Source organism: Stomoxys calcitrans, chromosome 2, assembly GCF_963082655.1.
Source record: "Stomoxys calcitrans chromosome 2, idStoCalc2.1, whole genome shotgun sequence".
Classification (NCBI taxonomy): Eukaryota; Metazoa; Arthropoda; class Insecta; order Diptera; family Muscidae; genus Stomoxys; species Stomoxys calcitrans.
In genome coordinates, this window is record NC_081553.1 from 6,575,208 (window position 1) to 6,596,981 (window position 21,774).

General features: G+C 36.5%; 2 protein-coding genes across 5 annotated transcripts; one reads left to right on the plus strand and one right to left on the minus strand.

The window, feature by feature from the left end:
- Positions 1 to 268: 268 nt before the first annotated feature.
- Positions 269 to 16,108, minus strand: LOC106083331 (adiponectin receptor protein). Of its 4 annotated transcripts, none has more exons than XM_013246268.2 (7): positions 15,970 to 16,108; positions 11,800 to 12,197; positions 4,475 to 4,573; positions 4,062 to 4,414; positions 1,331 to 1,632; positions 1,190 to 1,269; positions 269 to 1,116 (listed from the first exon to the last, which is right to left on the minus strand). In XM_013246268.2, the coding sequence occupies exons 2-7, from the start codon at positions 12,148 to 12,150 to the stop codon at positions 982 to 984; spliced, it is 1,320 nt and encodes a 439-aa protein (XP_013101722.1). In that variant the 5' UTR covers positions 12,151 to 12,197; positions 15,970 to 16,108; the 3' UTR covers positions 269 to 981. The 4 variants fall into 4 exon arrangements, with proteins under 4 accessions (XP_013101722.1, XP_059217922.1, XP_013101723.1 ...); XM_059361939.1 differs by lacking the exon at positions 15,970 to 16,108 and adding an exon at positions 12,489 to 12,512; XM_013246269.1 differs by lacking the exons at positions 11,800 to 12,197; positions 15,970 to 16,108 and adding an exon at positions 4,707 to 4,814.
- A 3,601-nt stretch (positions 16,109 to 19,709) lies between these two features.
- LOC106083332 (golgin subfamily A member 6-like protein 2) lies at positions 19,710 to 21,389 on the plus strand. The gene is made up of 2 exons (XM_013246271.2): positions 19,710 to 20,052; positions 20,116 to 21,389. Exons 1-2 carry the CDS (start codon positions 19,764 to 19,766, stop codon positions 21,018 to 21,020), a joined length of 1,194 nt encoding a protein of 397 aa, XP_013101725.1. The 5' UTR covers positions 19,710 to 19,763; the 3' UTR covers positions 21,021 to 21,389.
- The last annotated feature ends 385 nt before the right edge of the window (positions 21,390 to 21,774 follow it).

Consider the following 21,774-nt stretch of genomic DNA (forward strand, 5'->3'; position numbering starts at 1 on the left):
ATACTTTAAATGTTCTATTTTAACTAAATAGTAGTCGTTTATTCAACAACAATTTCAATTGTTGGGTCACTCGGATTCGAACGAGAAATCTCATCGCTCTCGTCAGCGAGCCCCGTTGCCTGTCGGGCTTTAGCATAGCCGTTAAAATCAAAAATAAAACTAACAAAGAAAAGAGATTGCAGGAAACCAATACCTTTAAAGTAGTTATTTTTTGCATACAGACATACCTTGCCAATTACTCCTGTGAACAACAATCAATTGTCCAATCTTTCATGTTATCTCTGTTGTATTTATTTCGGATATTTCACTACAATTATATTAATTAAATTAAACAATATTTTGTTCGCCTTGTATTTTTGTGAGGAATTCAAGAGAGCGCGATAAAAAGTTAATCATTCGTTCATTCCTTCATTATTCTTCAATTATTGTAACAAGAAATCGGTCAAAAAATAGTCAGGAGAGATTTTGTTTTGATAATTTAATTTTGAATTTATTTTAACAATTCGATTTACGAAAAATACTATATTTTGTAATTTTGCTTCGCGTAAACTTAAAAATAATATTTTATGTTTCACAACAAATGTTTGTGTGTATTCAAGCCAACATGTATGTAGGTTTTGGGAATGATGTACGACATACATAGATATGTATATCGTTTCTATACTTCTCATTACAAAAGATGGAATTTTAGGAAAACTGACTATGATGAAGATTTTAACTTTTTTACTTTTACTGAAAACTTTCTCATTTCATTTTCCTCTCTTGTATGGATTAGATAAGATAATGTTACTGGATGCTCAATGTTTGAACATTATTTGAGAGTTCATGGCATAGCAATAGAGCGCGATTGAGAGATGAATAGGCTCTGGACATTATTTTGTATGTTCGGGAAACTTTGTGATGCTATTTGGTTTTTTCTGTCTTTCATTGTTTATGCATTTGCAGTAACGCTGATGATGATGGAGGCAATTGCCCTAATTCTTAAAAGGTGATTGGCTCATGGGGAACGGTGCATTCTCCCACGGTAACGCGATACATTGCCATTTCGGAAATGCCATGATAATGTACAAAAGCAGCAGCTATAACCAAAATATGGAATAATTGATGGGATTGAAACTGTAAAGAAATTCCAATTTAATGTAATATATACTTTCCACTCGAACAATGCTGACATTTCAACTGCACTTACCCACAAATCAAATTTACCGGGGAACCATCTTTCCGGCACTCGCAAGGCATACAGCAATGCTCCCAAAATGTAAAGAAAGCCTATAAATGAATGTATAGATATTTCTGTTTCATGTTTTAAACATATATTAGTATGTCATACCCATTAACACTAGCCATCCCAGACTCGATTGGCTAATTTGACTAAACCATCCCTCCATCACTCCATAGTGTATAGCTGGAATCACACCTGACAAGCCGAAGCACATGAACACTCCAGCTCTCAGTGGCCGAAATGCTGGTTCCGAAAATTTATCCCAAAGCGATACAATTATCGATAAACAGCCCAATACACAAACGACTGACAGGTAGATTACTTTTGGCTGATAGTGACAATAGAATCCATAGTAGAGCCAGGGCACAAATGAGCCCATAATAAGTAAAGCAATACCGCAATAATCTAACCTGTAACAAAAGACCAAAATCAACAAATGTAAAGAAATATCGAGGTTTTCAATACAATTACTTAGATTATACAAATAAACTTGGGCAATAATTATTTGGTTCCAACTACTTGAGAAGGCTAATATTTTCTTATTGATTCTTAACGTTTGCATGAGACTTTAACGAGACCATAAATACCATTTAATAGACCATAAATCATCATTTATTATCTTGTTGGGTATAGCTTTGATAGCTTAATGCAATGCTTCTATTTTTCACTCTACAGTGCTAGCCAGATAGACAACATATACCACATACATACACAACAAGTTATCATGTGATAACAGCTTATAACTTGCATGCACTTTACACTATTAAAAATAGACAGTCCATGAATTTCTGGGAGACACGTAGAAGATTTTGGCTAACGCAATTTTTGGTATTGGTTTAACTCTATACCAAGTTAATAAGATATTTATATTTACGGCAAAAACTTAGAGTAATTTTTTATTATATGTTACCCAAAATATTCGTTTTGGGAGCCCCGGAAGCCGAGTTGGTAGCGTGCTTGGATTGCCAGTGCAGGGTCGTGGGTTCGATTCCCGCCAGAAGCATTGGTCTGTTGCTACTATGGCATCACAATGGACCTAAAATTGTCTAAGTGAGTCTGTAAAGGACTGCCACTCTTACCTAACCTAACCTACCCAAAATATAAAGCATTATATAAACCACCGCTGAAAATTTTTTCTGATGTTTTCACCTGGATACGAAGCCAGGCGTTCAGCGTCAAAGGCGGACATGCTAACCCCTGTGCTACGATAGCATCTAATATTAAGCAATATTAAACTCCTTTACGGTTGCAATTTTGTTCGCTTCGGGGAAAGAAAATCGGTCCAAAAAAAACCTGGATGATTGCGGTGATTAATATTATTGGGAAAGACGACTGAAGAATTTACAACAGCTTATTTCGTAAGAATGTTGGAATATGGTGGGAGAAATACTGTGGTAGACTCAAGGAATCAAACCAGATAACCGGGCCGACTTAGCGTTCTTCTCCAAATGAAGACATGGGTGACGAACAGCAGCAGCAAAAAGACATTTTTATCTTGTCATGAACAGACGTGACATTCATCTTGACGGCACTAGAGTAGATATGGGTGATAAACTGACATATCTAGGAGTAATACTTGATGGTTGTTTGATTTTGAATGCCATATAGATTCGTTATTCCCATAATTATTGCTACTTTGCAACGATTGTATGGCGTAAACGTATATTTGCCGGAGTCTATTAGAAGGCGACTTGCTTTTCGTTACCTAATGTCCACTATTTGCTATTCCATTGAAGGGATTACCCGTACTATTGGCGAACATTTTTAGAAGCAGGAAAAACTTTTTAATATTGTGGCACATTTTGTGTATGGGCTTCGCCCTTTTGACGATATATGTGAATTTGCTCAGAAATTTTTGAGGACATCGCCATCGGGTCACGAATTATATGTATGGTCGCCAGACATTTGTGTAACTTAGGTATAAAAGGTCGAAACACCGCAGAGTGAAAAAGGGAGTTCCCCAAGAAGGGGGACATCTCCGGCATCGTTTAATCTATATTTATTCTCCACTCCAATCTCTCCAGACGGCATAGAGATCGTATCATAAGCGGACGATTGTACAATCATTCATCAGGATCGTCAAGATCGTGGCCGGTCAGTGGTAAGCTATACAGCACCAGTGTGGTCTCGACAGCTATGGGCCACGCAATGGAATAATATTCACATCCATCAGAACGCCGCTCTTCGAATTTAGATCCTAACCTCGCAAAGTCATAACTACATGCTGTCTACCTTCTGGGCTTTTATCGCAGTGACCATTCAAATCTTCATCTTGTGGATAGGTTTTAACCGCCCAGAAGCTTGAAGTTGGATCTTCATGATCTAGAGCGAGACGTTCTGCGAGAGAGAACCTCTAGATTAAGGGACTTATCAAGCAGGTCTGGACAACATTTATGCAGACACGAAAGCAGATGCGGTGAATAGCTACCGGGGGAAATGTTGTCCTTAGAAAACGACCGCCACCTACCGCACATGAGGAAATTGACCAACACCGGCAAACTAGAATAGTCCTGGCTCAGTTACGATCCAACAGATGCAGCCGCCTTAACTCCTACAGAGCTAGAATCATGGCCAACGTGCAGGATATGTGTTCCGAATGTTCCTTTTCATTCCAATACAAAAACAAATTTATTCTTTCAGACTTTTTTAAAATGGTATTCAATATACTAAATATCGTTTTGGTGTCTGAGCTGTTTTGACCTTGTCATCTATCTTCAAAAATAATCAACAGCCAAATATAATCAACAAACTTTTCAGGTATCAGTTTATATTACTGCCTAGGTTTTTCATATTCACTTTGTTGAAAAACTTTTCAACAAAAATATTCTCGTCAACTTACTTAGAAAACAGTCTTCCAATTTCTACTGAATGACAGCTGAGTGTGTGGAAAGCAAATGAAAATCCCAGGCATATAATTGCTCCAACAAAAAATGCGCCAAAAATTAGTTTCTCCTGGAATTGTATCTCGACCGATGGACGAGACAAAAAATAACATGCTACACCAATAAATGCTACACATCCCAAAAGATGAGTCCAAATATTGCCAGTTTCGGTGTGCAAACGAAAGATGGATTTAAAACATGCGCTAAATGAAGGTAAAGGAGGACGATGACCACGATGTAAGAAATCATTGTCCTGAAGCCACTTGGGTAGATTTTTGTAATGACATACTTTCCAACTGGCTTCCCAAACCTTTAAAGAGAAAAAATGTTGTTAGCAGAACGAAATATACAAACATAATATAAAACATACTTTACGGACAAATTCCTCGGCTTGCTCAGCTGCGTTGTGTGCCAAAGCTCCCAAGTCAATTTCATCGGACAAAACACCAGCCTTCAATACTTCCGTCATCTAAAAAGGGAACATTGAAAAATATGATATGAAAAATTGTGCAGTTTTCAAACTCGATAAGACATAATTGTTTAATACAAAGATATAAGCATTATGTTATTCTTGGCTGGATATTACTGAAATGACGACCAACATCTATTTCCACATTCCCGGATTTTGTTTCAGTCTTTGTTGTTTTTCCGTCATCCAAACTGGGATTGATAACATTTTCAACACTAATTTCCATGTTTTTGTTTGGTTAGACCGCAATGTCTGAATGAGTATTTTTTTTTTAGTGGCTACCTCAATCAGTCCAGCCGCAGAATGATAAGATAAGCTGATGCCGAATATATGTCTGGCAATTAAATGAACGTATTAAAAACAAAGCTTTTTACGATTTAATTTTTTAAACTAATAAAACATTAGACCGGCACTCATGATAATAAATCACTCAAATATATGTTTCGATTTCTAATGTGAAAGTACCGTATAGAAGGGGCGTTTAATTCATATAAAAGTGCATAAGCCTGGCGCACAGTGGACGAAATCACCAATCCAGCTGTATAAAATTAATATCTTAAAAACTAGTAGGCTGAAATTTGGCGAATGCTTCGTGCTATGCCAGCTTTCTTGAAGGTAAAAATTGGACAGGTCGGGTTATTTGTTTTTAAGTTCTGGCAAAAAGTGGTTTTTATAAAGGCACGTCCTCAAACCACGTTTAAAATGTAACTGTTTTATATTGATGTAACTCGTTGGAAGTTAAATGTAGTCTTCATTATTATCTTTCAAATCTTAATTGTTGTATTTTTTCTAATTAATATGTTTTCTTTGCAAGCATTAACGACATTTCAATGTTTTATTGAAAAAAATAATTTGAATATTCGATAAATGGCAATAAAAAATGTTGAAAGTTGCATTTTCGTGATCACTGTGGTTGTGTCGGCCGCATTGTAACTTAATTCTCCCACATTCCGTAAATGTTTATATTTTTGAGCAAATGTGGATATCATTCTATGATTCTGGTTGCAGTGTGATCTACAATCCTTTTTATATCTACGTCGCCGTAGATTTCTGTTGCTAACACTCCGCTCGGATACTACGTTTTCTTATCATTTGGTCTTGCCATATAACTTGGTATATGTTAGCATTTCGTACCGGATTGGAATAAGAGAGTTTAGTTTTATATCAATCAATATAAAGAGAAAGTCTTCGTGTGGCGAAAATTTAATTTGCTGTCTGACACAAACTTCAATAGACTCAATGCGTATTTATAAGGTGGTTGAAATTGGCATTGCACCTAAAATTGCTTATATATCAAAATATTGCAAAAACTTGCAGCTGATTTTGCCTTTAGCCTTTTAGCAACGATCAACACAAACAAGATTTCAGGGCGTACAAATGTGGGCGAAAATAGATCTACTACACTTAGGGTCAAAAAATGACATTTTATAAGGACTCAACTGCTGCAGAGCAAGGATTGATGTCGAAATATGGTCCGCTCTTGACCCAGCTGGACGCGGACGTCTAGGGGTCTAAGACAATTTACTACTTAAGACCGTTAAGCGGAGATTGGTCTATATGCCAGCTCTATAAATGCTCCTTTTTATTGTCATTAGACCTTAAAAAGAAAAGCTCTCAGCTGAGATTCTCGTGATGACGATGTACACCGCTCAAATGGGAGCTCAATACTGACAGCTTTATCCAAATATTCAACACTGTGCCAAATTTCATCGAAAAGCGTTTATATATGCGACAGATCGGTCTATGTAGGAGCTATATCAGGTCAAAATCCGATAAAACCTATATTCGAACTTATGCTGCCTATGGAAGACGTGCGTTTTTGAAGACGATATCAGTAGCTGGTAACCAGTTAAAGGAGTGGGTAACCAGTGATAAGTAGAAAAACGATGACACAAATGTGTTATATCGATGGGGACATACTTCAAGGAGGGGAAAGCTAGAAATTAATGAATAAATGAATATTTTTAATGAAATATATATGTAACCTTTCCTATTGCAGAGACCTCGTTTTTTAAACTTCAAACATAGGTCGCAATGTCTGTAAGCAGATCTTTAATGAAAATCGCACAATTTTGCTCTTGCTAACTGTGGGTTTATTTACCTTTCATAACAACCACAGCCACACTGGCTAATGTTTTATTTAATTCCTACAATGTTTTGTTTACAAATGGTTTCGTCGTCATTTATCGTGTCGTAATTGACCTATGAATGTTTGAAATGTAGTACTATGTGCAGACACTTTAGGAGACCACAATTGTTTGCGACTGATGGCATAAGGCAAAAATTAAATTTTATCAAAAACCGTATATTATCTTAGTAATTTGTGTTCTTTGTCAAACAAGAGAAAAGAGCAATTAGCGTGTGATTTAGCTTGCCGCAGATGAAATGAGTCGCAAAATAAATTTCAGTGCGGCTGCGATATGAAGGTCTAAGAATAGGAAAAATTAACCCAATATTGGAGTTTAAAATAGGAATTCAGTACTCGACTTTCAGTTTGGGAAAAAATTTTAAAACTCAATTAGACTTTAGTATCTCTTCTACACAATTTAGACTATAATACCAAAACCAAAATGGTTGTATTAAAACAAAATTTCAATCGAAATGAAATCAATTTTTCTGTTAATGGAAACACTGTAAACATGTATCTCAAAAACCAAATTATTAACCCCTACTACCTAACGAGACCATTTTCAAACTTATATCAGAAAGATGCATTTGTCAGGGATTTGTTTCTATCGCGACAATAGATTTCAATAAGATTGCGGTAGGGGCCACCTTGACGGGAGGTAAGTATGCCGGCGAGAGCAACATACATACATTTTCTGCACTGGTTATTCCCCACTAATGCTGGCGGCACTTTTGAAGTCTCCAGCCTTGTAAAACGTCTCTACGTAATGGTGTCGCTAAAACTGTCATTAGGCATATCATATGAGTTGTCACTTTCTGATTCATATTCATAAGACTTGTCTTATGTAGGGCCAATACGAATAGAGCGCGCTCTAATCGGCATGTATTCTTATATGTATTGTCTTTTTTTATAGACATGTATCTTCATGTATGTTCGTTGAAATAAAAGCTCGATTTAATCGAAAAAGTTGCATATTTTTTCCAAAATCGATTTGTCGTAATAAATTTTTCGTACGTATCAAACGATGCGTATATTCTATCAGAGTTGCTGTTTTTTGAAATTACATATGACATCTCTTATCGTCTAATGGCAGCTGAAGCGGCATTCCGTTCGGTCGGAATAAGAAATGAAAGGTCAATTTTCTTTGAGCTTTAAATTCTAATTGGACCGAACTGCTTGATTTGAGAGAAGTATACCCTGATGGAGGCCACCGTGACGCTTAACGCCTGGGTTCGAATCCTGGCGAGACCATCAGAAAAAATTCTCATCAGAAAAAATTCCTAATGCTGGCAACATTTGTGAGATACTATGCCATGTAAAAGCTTCTCTCCAAAGAGGTGTCACACTGCGGCACTCCGTTCGGACTCGGATATAAAAAGGTGTTTCCTAATCATAGAGCTTAAAAACTTGAATCGAACTGCACTCTTGAAAAGTGAGAAGTTTGCCCCTGTTCCTTAAAGAAATGTTCATGCGTAAAATTTGCAATACCCTTTTCCTTGATCGAATGTTCCTGATAACATTTAAATATCATGCTCAGAAAAACAAATGAAAACGCATTATATTCTGCTGCACCTAGCCTTGGATACCCACAACCATATGTATATGTGTTTAATTGATTTTCAATGAAATCGAATAGACAATAGAAAACTGTCTCCAAATGTAATCCAATCCAGATCATATCGGATAACTATGTCGAGGGTCCAAAACAACTTTTTGTTCCGAATTTCCTAAATTCCTGTACCTCAGTCACTAATATCGCGAGATCGCTCTATATGGCAGTTATTTTCAAATGTTTTCCTATATAGACCGTATTGAGTAAGGATATATAGACCATAGTTAGTTACTGTTCCGAATTGGGGAGAAAATAGGATACAAACTCTTGTGACCAACTCTCTTCGAACATGGTAAGATCTTAACCATTTTCAACACGAACGTCGATGGACCTAAATTACTGCTTAAAATATTATGTAAATCTGGCAATCGGTCAAAATGGCAGTTCTAAACAGATTCCAACCTACCCCATACTAGACAGACATGTAGAGGAGACTTAAAAAACTCACTGTTCTATTTTTGGTCGCAATTGAATGAGGCTTGTGCAATTTAGGGGCTCAAGTGCTTTAATTGGAAGATCTGTATCTGAACAAAATTCAGTTCGAATATCGGGAGTCAAAAGCAAATCACTGTACGAAATGTCATTAAAATCCAGTAAGAAATGTGCCTTTTATGCGCTCGTTACCTTAAACAGGGGATCAAGTCTATATGGCAGCTATGCCCAAATACAAATCTGTATTATATTTCATCGCAATATTTTAAGGATGTAGCGTAATTACAACTAACGAACCGCAGACAGACCATCATAGACCCAGATATTGTAAACCATCGCCTTGCCAAAGATTGCAGTTTAAATGAAATGCAAAAACTCATATACTTTATTTCGGAAAATCTTCATACAGAGCAGCACCGGGTCGCCAGGGTTAAAGTCGATTAATCGAATTTTACTTTGATTAGGAATACATACAGCGGTCAAAAAAAGTATTCATCATTCAATGTTTTTTTTTTTTAATAAGTCTACAAAAGACAATAGGAATAAAAACATATTAAACTATTGATGCAGTAGTGCTTGTGTGATATATATGTACACAATTTCATTGTTTTTAAAGAAAAAAATAGTATTTATTGGAACAAAAAGGGCCATTTTACAGCTGAACACAAAAAATTAAACAAAAAAAGTATTTATCATTGCAAAAAAACAAAAAAATAAATAACATAATTTAAAAAAATTAATACTTTGTTATTCGACCACCGCGTCTTATAACTTCTTTTAAACGGTTTGACATCGATTGGACTAATTTAGCGGTTATATTTTGGTCTATATTAGTCCATTATCACCTGTTGCATTTGACTCTTGCTCGAAAAATTGCGCGTTCTCAATTTGCGTTCGAGATGTTCCCAAAGATGTTCAATTGGGTTCAAGTCGGGACTTTGAGGAGGAGTTTTAATGACTTTGGGGCAGTTATACAGCATCCACATCTTGGTATTTAAAGCAGAATGTTTGGGGTCATTATCTTGATAATATTGAAAGTTATTACCAAACCCAAGTTTTACAGCACTATCTTTTAAATTCCTCTTTAAAATGTCAATGTAGTACTTATGATCCATTACTCCATTAATAATTTCAAGATTTCCCGCTCCTGAAGCCGCCATACACCCCCAAACCATTAAACCACCTCCACCATGTTTTACAGTAGCAACTGTGTTTCGTTCTTCAAGCTCTGTATTTGGTTTTCTGTACACTATGACCTTTCCATCGCACCCAAAAAGATTAAACTTGCTCTCGTCTGCAAAAATGACTGTTTTCCAAAATGATTCGGGCTGTTTTACATACATTTTTGCGAAGTTTAGCCTTTTCACTCGGTTTATTTTATTTATAAAGGGCTTCTTACGTGCAGTTCTTCCTCTGTAACTATGCCTTTTGAGTGTATTTCGAATTGTTTGTGTAGTAACTTCCTTCCCTAAATATTCCATAGTGTTTTTACGAAGAATGGTCGCATTTGTCTTCGGAGTTTTCTGAACTTGCCGCACTAGCCAACGCACATCTCCAACTGAAAGTGCTTTTGGTCGACCAGATCTTGGTTTATTGTCAACAGTTTTCGTTTCTGTCCACTTTCTGATGATGGATTGTATAGTAGATCGTGGTCTATTTAATATTTCACTGATAGTTTTTTGAGTTAAACCATTCCTGTGGTGTTTTATTATCAAAACTTTTACCTCATCAGAAACCTCGTTTTGCTTACGACCCATTTTGACAAAAACTATATTTCCAATGAAATTAAATATTTGCTGTCAAGGGCAAAGCCTCTTTACTAAATAAAACAGAAAAGGGGGATTCCCAAATAATATTTGAATTTGACTTTGATGATAGCACATCAATGATGAATACTTTTTTTGTTCTGTTTTTGGTGTTATTATATAAAATTGCATTTTTTGCGCTAATTAAATTTATTTTTTGAATTTATTTTAAAACATATTACGAAAAATAAACTATTGCATAAAACTGCATTATTTGTTTACTTTAAATTTTCTTCAATTACCCAAAATAAGTGAATTTATTATCAATTTTGCTAATGATGAATACTTTTTTTGACCGCTGTACATACATTTTCTAAGTCGGAAATATACTCCCTCCTCCCATCCTTTGATGGTGGGTATAATAGAAAGTTAACAGAATTGTTGTAAAAAATCCGATTATTAGCATCATATATTTCCTATTGGCTACGACACATATCACGAAGTCTCCTAGGTTCCGTTAAAATTTTTTGAATACGATTTTCTATTGAAAATACACATTTGTAATCATCCGTATGAATGTTTTTGTATATACACTCATTGCATGATTTTTGTTTACTTCTACTACTGGTATGGGCATGTAGCAATCAAAACGAATAGAAAGGAAAACAAAATACGTCAGCATGTTTGCTGTATGAAATCGCCACGTTGGTTGTAGCTGTCTACAGGTGTGATTAATATGGTAGAAAGTTCTGAGGGTCACGTTTTGTTTATATTTAGGAGACCAAGGGTCGCAGAAGGAGATTATTATAAAAATCGAATGCTAATTAGTATCATTAATTCGACGGAGCGGTCGTTAAACAAATCAATAACTCATACCTAAGGTGGTAAGCTATTTACATAGAAGATTACTACAAGCTAATGTATTGCATTTTCACTTCTAATGGAAATATGGCGTCAGTTTCGTATTTTAAGATATTTAACCCTGTCTTCATTTAACAAAAAGTTAAATATTGAAGGAAAAATCTCGCGTATATGTAGAGGAAAAATCATGAATTTATTGATATAAGGTCTATTTCAAAGGCAAGAACTTTAATTTCAATTGACAAAAAGTCAATGATTCCTTTCTTTGGAACTTTAAGTTAAATATTTATTGAGCAGCTTCAGTTTTTATTTTCGTGAGCCTATTTATACAATATTTGCATAATGGGTTTGCCCCTCTAGGAGTAGTTTCTAACAACCTGTACCATGGTTGCGCTACACTAATACTGTGTAAATAAAATAAAAAAAGCTTAAATAAATGTATCCTTACCTCAGCCTCAATTAATTGCGTATCTTCTGGGGTCGACGGCAATGGGCAGCCAGCATCATCCTCTTCGGCTAGTACATCATCATCTTCCCCCAACAAATCCAAATCATTCGCACTCAGAGAGTCGTCATGGCCCCAACCACGACGTTTACGTAGAATCATTTTTACATCGGCCGATATGAATTCATCATCATCGTCGCTGCGTATTCCCAACTCACTCTCATTTATTTTCTTCTCGTTACGTGAATGAAGTGGTGATTCGAAGTCACTCAACGGTTCGTGTGTCCGAACTTCCGAGTAATCCGAAAGGGAGTTATTGCGGTGCAGCAATATCTTTGAAGATTCCATATCCATGCTGCTTCTTAAAGTTTTTTTAAGATTTAAAGTGTGCCTTATGATGGCTGAAATGGTAACACAGAAAGAAGTTTCATTATTATATTCCTTAAAATTAGTTTCTCGTTTCGTTTTATTTTATATTAATTTTATAAAATTAATAAAAAAAATCGCCGAAATAAAGAGGGTATTTTGCTTTTCGAAAGCCATTAATGACATAGCATTCACATTCACTCGAAATTCATACAATTTCTGGTTGTAATTCTCTGGAAATAATACTTATTTTAATCCATATAGGAACATTTTTAATCACTATATAAGTCTTAACACATTTATGTTACCAAATTAAGTTTATTTACATCCGTGTGTTGGGGTCTATCACCATCATGAAAGGTTACCTTTTCCTTCCTCAGTATTTGTACGTTCACGAATTCTTCAACAATTGAAGACGATCGCGAACACTGCTGTTCATTTATTGTTGCATTGAATTATGTGTTTCCCTTGCCAAAACATTTCATATACTTTGTTAAATTTTTGGTAAATCATTCCCAACACTTTCATTTCCCTTTTGTTTGTCATTGTTAACAGCTAAAATCAACAAAAATTTGTTAGTCATACCAATCAATGGACAAAGTCTAGACAATACTCTGCATTAGTTGTATGGCCCTGATAAACGCAAAAGCTTTTCCCAATGACTTTATTTTAGGAGACAGATAACTTGCCCATGTCAATTGCCTAGATAATGAATGGACGCAATTGGGTGAGTCAAAACTCTACCCCTGCAGTTTAAAACATATTATATTTTCATTGGCTTCGTAGTATTCTTCTTCTACAATATTTTTTCAGAGTTTTCTTTTTATTAAACCTAGCTATTTTCTTTCTATTTAACTTAGCTAATTTTCAGCTGTTGACATTTAAGAGGTTCTATGCCATGCATAGAAGCCATATTAAACTTCTTCCCAAAGAGGTTTCGGAACGAGGCCCGCCGTTCGGACTCGAATCGGAATGCTCATGGACAAAATTGCATTTGCTTTTTCGAACAATTTCATTTCATGCAATGCGGAATAATCAGAAGTAATCACACTATGCATAAGTACTTTTCTAACATAATTTAAAAAACTTACTCAAATTGAATAAGAAGACTTTAAACTAAGAATAAGCCAAAAGTAATGAACTATTTAACACTTACTGCTTCTAGATAAATCTAAATCAACATTCAAAACCAAATTGCTAAAAATTATAAGCAATAACTGATATAAAACCAATCCTCCAATTTTATATGGCTAAGAAATGCAATGAATTTTATTTTACTAAAGAACGAATTACTAAGCATATACGACAATGTGGCAATGTAGGCCTCAGTCGACGAAGTTGAAATGTATGGATATAATTAATATTTTTAGCTATATTTCGAAAAATAAATATCTGAAAAACTTATCTCAACTATTAAGAGGTAGAAGCAATAGCCATCGTATGAATAATTGGGTCTTTGAACTTTTCACTAAGGAACAGGGGCAAACTTCTCACATATCAAGTTTTAAGCTCAATGCTAAGGGGCTTCCTTTTTATAGCCGAGTCCGAACAGCGTGACGCAGTGCGACACCTCTTTGGTTTTACCTGGCATAGCACATCACAAATGTTGCCAGCTTTAGGAGGGGAAAACCACCGTTGACAATTTTTTCTGATTGTCTCGCCAGGATTCGAACCCAGGCGTTCAGCGTCATAGGCGGACAAGCTAACCTCTGCGCTACGGTGGCCTCCGAAACCTCTGCCCTACGGTGGCCTCCGTCTGACTAAAAATTTGTTGTTATTGTTATAGCCACATTTGCATGTGGATGTGGCGTTCCTCATCAAGCTCTTATGGGAGAGCTAGCTCGTAAGCTCGTTCCGGTCTATACGACCGATCGCCGCGGGAACATGATAGCCATTGGTTATTTAAAGGCGCCAATAAGTCGCCTTATGGTATGGAGCATCGCAGGCATTCAGTATTTACGCAAGAGCCGTTGCCACCCGGCCTCTCACTGAGACTCTTCGCTCGATACCGCTAATTGCCCGCGACTGCCGTAGCAGCTACTCCGTATGGGGCATACCACTATCCGCAAACAATGGACTCGCCCAGTGGCTCGCAGCTAAGCTTCTCGTGACAGCGATAAACATCGCACAGATCGGACCTCAAAGTTCCAGCCTATGTGGTGCCCACTGCTATCTCGTGCCGGGACTATAAATTTGTGAATATTCCCGATGGAGTGGAGGCCATCGTGACGCAGAGGTTAGCATATCTGCTTATGAAGCTGTACGCCAGGGTTCGAATAGTAGCGTGAACATAAAAAAAACTTAAGCAATGGTTAGACAAAAAAAGATGTTTGATATATTAAGCGTTCAGATATTCATTATTTATCAGCCATTTTTATCTTATTATCAATTTTATTTTTTATTTTTATTTTATTTTATTTTTATTTATAGTCCATCCACATAATTTGGATGCTAGCAATGCATTTGAGGTAATTTTCATTTAGTTAATGATGGTATTTCATACTAATACCAGCAACATTTATAAAAGTTCAAATAATCTAAAATACATTTCTCTAGTTAGATGTGTCGCTTAGCGTCACGGCTTTTTGGCTGTAGAAGGTGATTTGTTAACAGATTTTGTTGATTTTCAAGAACTGACTAACACCGGAAGAATCAATTAAACTCAGGCCCAATTTTAATTTTTTTTTGCATATTAACAAACTTCTCGTTAATAAATTTCGTTTAATACCCATATTGGCTAAGATAGAGCAGGGTGGCTTTAGGGTGGCCCGTGGGACTTTTGCTTTACAAACTGACTGCAGATTAGTGTCCCTGTGCAATTCTCGTTATTTTTATTTGGATACCACAAACTACTATATACATTTTTTTTGTAGATACCCTTAAAAAAATGCTACAATCATGTGACTTTTCCAAACAAACCGCACCAATGCAAAGGCACCAAGCGTGGCACAAATTGAAATGAAAGGGAGATACTTCTTAATCACTTATCCACTTTAAAAAGAAACATATTGTTCTACAGCTGTGGACAATTCCATTCCACAATTGTCAAAACATTTTTCCAATTCGTTGTCTCAGACTTTAAGAAGTTGATAAACTTGGGAGCTCTTGAACTGATAAGCAGGTATACGCGAATGGTCGATGTTGAGACATCTATAAATGCTTAATTGATCGATCCATAATCATGGTTTATTGCAATGTGATAATCTTTGCCCTAGGGATCAAAAATATATTTTAACTTTCTTCGTACGCACACACATGTTTGTATTTATCGGCTAATAGGAAAATGTGGAGCGGATCAACCAACAGTTTTTCAATCTATTCATGCCTTTTTAATTTTCAGGAAATACTGCAATGAGACTAGATTTGTCAACTATTCAACATAAAGCACACAACTATAATTAAACAATACAATGGGGAATAAAACTAAAAGCCAGCTGACACGTTACACACAACCATAGACCACACAAACTTTCGACACATCGCACATAGGTATATATGTATATATACCATGTATATATACTACGTCTTTTAAAAGTGGTTATATAAAACACAAACAAATAAGATTGATTTTAAATTAACAGCAATTATGACGCATTTGTCTCATTCCTGTGCTGATAGATTTGCATAAATCTGTTTCCTTTTTGTACAATTGTTTGCTAACACATATCTATCTGTCTTCTACTGCGTTGACCCTAATATTTTTCGTCGTATATAAATGCCTGAGCCATTCAATTTCACCACAGTCCACATGTATCAAATTAAACCATCCACTGATTTCTACTTTTTCTCCTCTATAAATTTACTAACCACTTTTTTCTATTATTTACTAGTTCCACACTTTTTCCTCACTAATTCCACACAATAACTCTGCAGTTAAACACGTAAAAAAATACAAAAAAAGATACAAGTGAAAATTGTGAAAAAGTGATGCCAACTTGGCTCTTCGCACTTCGCGAAAAGGTATGACCATGGTTGAATTAAGAAGGTAAGTCAAGGGTTCACTCATGGTTGTATTAAGAAGGTTGATTCGCTTGCCCAACAACAACGATACAACCCTGTGGCGATTGTGGCGCAAATTCCCACTAAACAGTCAAATTTCTGGACACTTCCTATTTGACATCGTGGTTTTTATTGTCATTATCATGTGTAGCAGCCACAAGTTCAAAAGCTTTATGATTATAAACGTGTAAATTAAAAATTAAAACAATTAATGGATGGTACTATGTAAGTTTTTCATCGTTGAAGCCCCATTTTTCGAGATTCCTTTTTAAATACTACGCAAATAAAAATTATAAAATAACAAATTTATTAAAATTTTATCATAAGTAATAAGGGAATATCCTACTAAATGAAGCGGTTTTCGCAAAAGATATGCGACACAATTCAAGAAAATCTTTAAAAAGGTTAATGTTACCCATTTGGTAAAAAAAATTGCAAATTTTGTTCATAAACATTCCACTTAGGAACAGGGTCTAACTTCTCACATATCAATGAGTGCTGTCCGATTTAAGTTTTAAGCTCAATGATAAGGCGCCTCCTTTTATAGCCGAGTCCGAACGGCGTGCCGCAGTGCGACATCACTTTGGAAAGAAGTTTTATATGGTATAGTACCTCACAAATGTTGCCAGCATTACCATTTGGTAAAATGTTCAAAATTTTAAGTCAGTGCTTTTCTAATCAAACTTTTCGTTGCGCTTTTCGCTGGTAAATTGTTGGCATCACTGCAGGAAATAAATAAATTGCCAGGTGTTGACGTAATATTTTTTACTTAGGTTTATATAAATATATCGATCGTTTTTATTGTTATATTTATCGTCAACAAAAGTCCACAAAAATTCAAACAGGAAGTCAAAGGCCTGCTTCAGGATGCGCTTATAATGAGTGCAAAAATTTGCATAAATTGTTACTAGAAGTCGTTCGAGCGAGCAAAACTTTGAGACATTGGTAATTGGAAGATTGCAAATTTCTACTAGAAATTTTTTCCCTGCAGAAATTTGAAGCATTGAATGGCTGTTTTATATACACTAGCTATTTATTTCAAATAAGTAGCAAAAGAGATTACAGGTTGTTCTTGCTCTCCTACAAATATATACCGGCAAAATTTTGCTGGAAAAGTACGCGAACAAATCTAATGAGACCATGCGAACTTATGAGGTCATGCGAACAGCTGAGCAAAATTTTTTTATTTTTGTTTTGATTTTGCAGTAAATCTAAATGTCAAAGGCTTCATAACACAAAATGCAAATTTTGCCCATGAACATTCCACTAAGGAACAGGGGCAAACTTCTCACATATCAATGAGTGCAGTCCGATTCAAGTTTAAGCTCAATGATAAGGGGCCCCCCTTTTATAGCCGAGTCCGAACGGCGTGCCGCAGTGCGACACCTCTTTGGAGAGAAGTTTTACATGGCACAGTACCTTACAAACGTTGCCAGCATTAGGAGCAGAAAACCACCACTGAAATATTTTTTTTTTGATGGTCTCGCCAGGATTCGAACCCCGGCGTTCAGCGTCATAGGCGGACATGGTAATCTCTGCACTACGGTGGCCTCCCTTCATAACACAGCTGTGGTTTTTTCTAAAATCTTGAAACGATATTCTATTTGATCCGATATCGAACACATAAACAACAAAACAGTGTTATAATGATGAAAATACAAATATAAAAATCATTTGAACAAGATAAGTTGTAAAACAAAGTTTATTTCTTAAGCAGAGTACTCCGTTCAACTTTCGGAATCTCGCTACTGAATCCTGGAAAGGATCCGAGTAAGAGGGAGTCATACAGACCGATCTCCATACTCTCACCAGTAGCCAAGATGCTTGAGAGACTAGTCCTCCCAAGCTTCGTTGAAGAATTTCCATTCGGCGAGCATCAGCATGGATTTCGAAGATTGCATAGCACAACAATTGCTCTGCATGCCATCACCGCACACATTTGCCTGGCTTCAATCAGCTCAGGCCATGTGATAGAACGGTCATAGTGGCATTGAACGTATCGAACGCATTCGACACGTTCAGCCATGCCAAACTCTTTGAGGACATCGTCAGTCATTTGTGGAATTTAGGGATAGGAAATCGAAACATCGTAGAGTGAAACAGGGAGCTCCCCAAGGCGGGGTGATATCTCCGGCACTGTTTAACCTCTACCTATCCTCCAGACAGCATAGAGACCGTATCATATGCGGACGATTGCAAGATAATGGCATCAGGCCCCCATCCATTGATGACATCTGCGGTAGGTTGGACATCTACCTCAACGAACATGCCTCTTATTTCGCTGCAAAAAATTTGAAGATGTCTGCAACCAAATCTTCAGCCACATCGTTCATTAGATACACGTATGAGGAGTGTAGGGAGCTGAAAGTGATGGTTGACGGTGTGGCAATTCCGAACATCAAGTGTCCCAAAATACTTGGTGTCACATTTGACAGCTGTTACAAATTCTTCTCACATGCCAAAGCAATTTACGATAAAGTCAAAAGTAGAAACAAGGTTCTCAAGTCACTTACCGGCAGTGCTTGGGGTGCTGACATAGAAACCTTGTTGACAACGTACAAAGCCATTGGCCGGTCTATGGTAAGTTCTGCAGCGCCGGTGTGCACCCATCAGCTTTGTGACACGCAGTGGAATAATATACAGGTCTGTCAGAATGCCGCTCTTCGGCCTGCCTGATCCAGATCAGGAGAAAAAGATTCTACCTGTGCGAAGACATAACTACATGCTGCCTAAGCAATATTTTCTGGGCTGTTATCGCAGAGACCATCCAAATCATCATCTTCCATATGGGTATTCACCGCCCAGAAGCCTTAAGGTAGATCTACATGGTCTAGAGCGTAAGGTCCAGCGCTACAAGAGGGAACCTCTAGATCAAGCGGGCCTAGACAACATTCACGCAGACATGGCAGCAGATGCGGCAAATAGCTACTGAGTGAATATGGTCCCTGGAGAACGACCGCCTCCCATTGCACCTGGAGAAATTGACCTCCCCCGGCTAACCAGAGTAGTTCTGGCTCAATTACGAACCGGCAGATGCAGCCGCCTCAATTCCTACAGAGCAAGGACTGATGCCAACGTGCGGTACCATCTGTATGGAATGTGTTCGCATTATCTTCGTCACCAATTTTTTATAGTGCGTTTTGAAAGTCGTTCGTTAACTCTTGAAAGCGAGTCATTCTGAGCTCACACATAAAGTAGTGTTTTTAGTCGTCAAAGCTTAAAATTGTGTCGCATATTTTCTGCTCATGTACGCACACGTATGCACACACTCACACATATTTCTTTGTGTGTGTTGGCAAAACGTCGATCAGTTTGATGAAAAGATGGCAGATTCCACCATATGATTTTTGGTTGTTGTACAAATGAGACCACCTTTAATTGTTTCCCTATGCCCTTTAAATTGAGTATTTTAACTTTTTCGGCGTCAACGCAAGGCATGAAATAGAGATCAACGCGCTCATTGTGTTTCATCTTTAAGCGTTTGATGTGTCATGTAAATTCCCCATAAGTTGATAACCTCATAAACAAAACAAACCGAAAAAATAAAAGTTAGCGCCAAGGATCTTGAGGCGAAAGTGGATTTTTTAATTCAAATAATCAAAATGCTCACCAAAGAAGATGTGGAGGGTTGGAATAAAGTCTTCGCTGATTGTCAAATAAAGCAAAGTGATCTTACACAGCCCTCCGAAGGATTCCTTGTAAAGGCTTTGGTTTGTTATACACGTAGATTTGGTTACAAGGTGGAACCCCCCTTTCCATTGAATGGGGAAAAAGTGGAGAACAATAAAGAAAATCGGTTATTTCTTATCCGACTAGCTCGGCAAGTTGATCATTTCCTGAAGATAACTGATAAATCATATTCCTTCACTTATTATGAACTCATTAGGCCAAGTATGTGGGGATCATCGACGCTGCTTTTGTGGACCATAATAGTATTTATGTATTTTTTTTTAGCTCCCAAGAAGACATCTCATTCATTATATATTTTATTGAATTATTTATTCTATTACAACATGTATAAGGAAGAAGTCTTCAAAATGGCCCATGAACCAATACAGAAATTTCATGAGATTAAAGCATTGATAATAGGGCAACAGCAGGAAAACGAGAAAAGGATGCAAGATGCAAAAGTGCTAAAAATGAACGTTGATGAATTGCTGAAGAAGGTTCCTCATCTTCGCTCGGAACACAAGGAGTTGTCGAAGCGCAATGCCGACCAGGAAGAAGAGAAAAAAAAGCTGAAGGGTCAATTTAATGAGTTGGCGGAAAAACTTAAACATCTCACTGAACAAAAGCGTTCATTGCTTAAGAGGGTTGTAGCCGACGAAGAACAACAGGAGCTGCAAAAACAAATAGAAAGTCTTCAAGCAGATTTGACACAGCGCAAAGAATTGGCAGCAACCAATGAGGCTACTTTAAGAAAACTGACGGAAAGTGTAAAACTTATGCAGCATTTGAAAAAAGAAGTTGAAAAGGCCCACGATATCGTTCCCTTGCGACTGGTAGAACAACTTGCGGAGACAAAGAAACAATTGGATAGGGCAATGGAGGAGGAAGATTCGGCACATGTTAGGCAAAAACAGTTGTCGCAAATCATCGAGGAAGAGCAACAAAATTATGATGCCCTTGAACAGCAACATCAGGCGAAAAAGCAAGAGTTCGAGCAAAAGGAAAAGACTTGTAAAGCCAAAATCGAGTCCTTACAACGAGTTCTAAAAGAAAAGGATGACAAAATGGCGCATATAGAGAAGCAAGACCAAGCTTTGGAATGTGAATTGAAAGAACAGCAGGAAATTGCCGAGTTCTTGGAAAAAAATATTGCTATAATATTAGACCACTATGATGGAAATAGTACATAATGACAATCCCATGACAGCCGATTGTACGTACCGGAATGACCCGATGGATTCCTTCATTAGCAAGGGCTGCCACCACAGTGTACAACAAACTGCTACAACAACAACAAGAAAAACTTTACCATCTTAATTTCTGTAATGATACATTAAAAAATTAATAAAAAGATGTGAAAAAAATTGTAAATTGTTATATAAAAAAATCTAGCGTTAATGATTTATTATGTCACACGTTTTTAATATTTATCCGCATGAAAAGACGAAAATAGTACCAGCCATTAACCCATTTTAGACTACAATCCCTTCTAGAAATGAAAATATATATTTTGTATTAAAACTTTTCCTGTCTACCTTCACTAAAATTATTATGACGTATTCCACCTTTTCCATCAATATATAAAAAAGGTGAAATTTTTTACACTTTTTCCGAAATTAAACTTCTTTTTGGTTTATTAACGAAAAATCGCAATACAAATACCACATGTAATTTTCTGAAAAATTTATTATTTTTGTATTATATTGTAGAGTCAAAGTAATTTGTAAAAGTTGTTTTTTTTTCTCAATATAAGTTCGTAATATACAGCCAAAATACATATGTAAATGTTCGCCATGTCACTGAGGTTGTAACATTTAATTTTTTAAGCTATATTTTTGCCTTTTGCAGAGCACACTTCGCTCTGCTCTGCTTTCAGAAGATTTAACAAAATATCCTAATTTTTTTAACTGGAAGAAATTTTTTGTACCTACACAATCTTGCCTT

What these genes read in the sequence shown, in the direction of transcription:
- LOC106083331 (XM_013246268.2), bottom strand. Translation starts at nt 12,150, where the DNA reads ATGGATATGGAATCTTCAAAGATATTGCTGCACCGCAATAACTCCCTT. An exon ending in CGCAATTAATTGAGGCTGAG is followed by an intron (nt 4,574 to 11,799) that starts GTAAGGATACAT and finishes TTCCCTTTTTAG; the next exon opens with ATGACGGAAGTATTGAAGGC. An exon ending in CCGGTAAATTTGATTTGTGG is followed by an intron (nt 1,117 to 1,189) that starts GTAAGTGCAGTT and finishes ATTTCTTTACAG; the next exon opens with TTTCAATCCCATCAATTATT.
- LOC106083332 (XM_013246271.2), top strand. Translation starts at nt 19,764, where the DNA reads ATGCTCACCAAAGAAGATGTGGAGGGTTGGAATAAAGTCTTCGCTGAT. An exon ending in TTATGAACTCATTAGGCCAA is followed by an intron (nt 20,053 to 20,115) that starts GTATGTGGGGAT and finishes ATTTTTTTTTAG; the next exon opens with CTCCCAAGAAGACATCTCAT.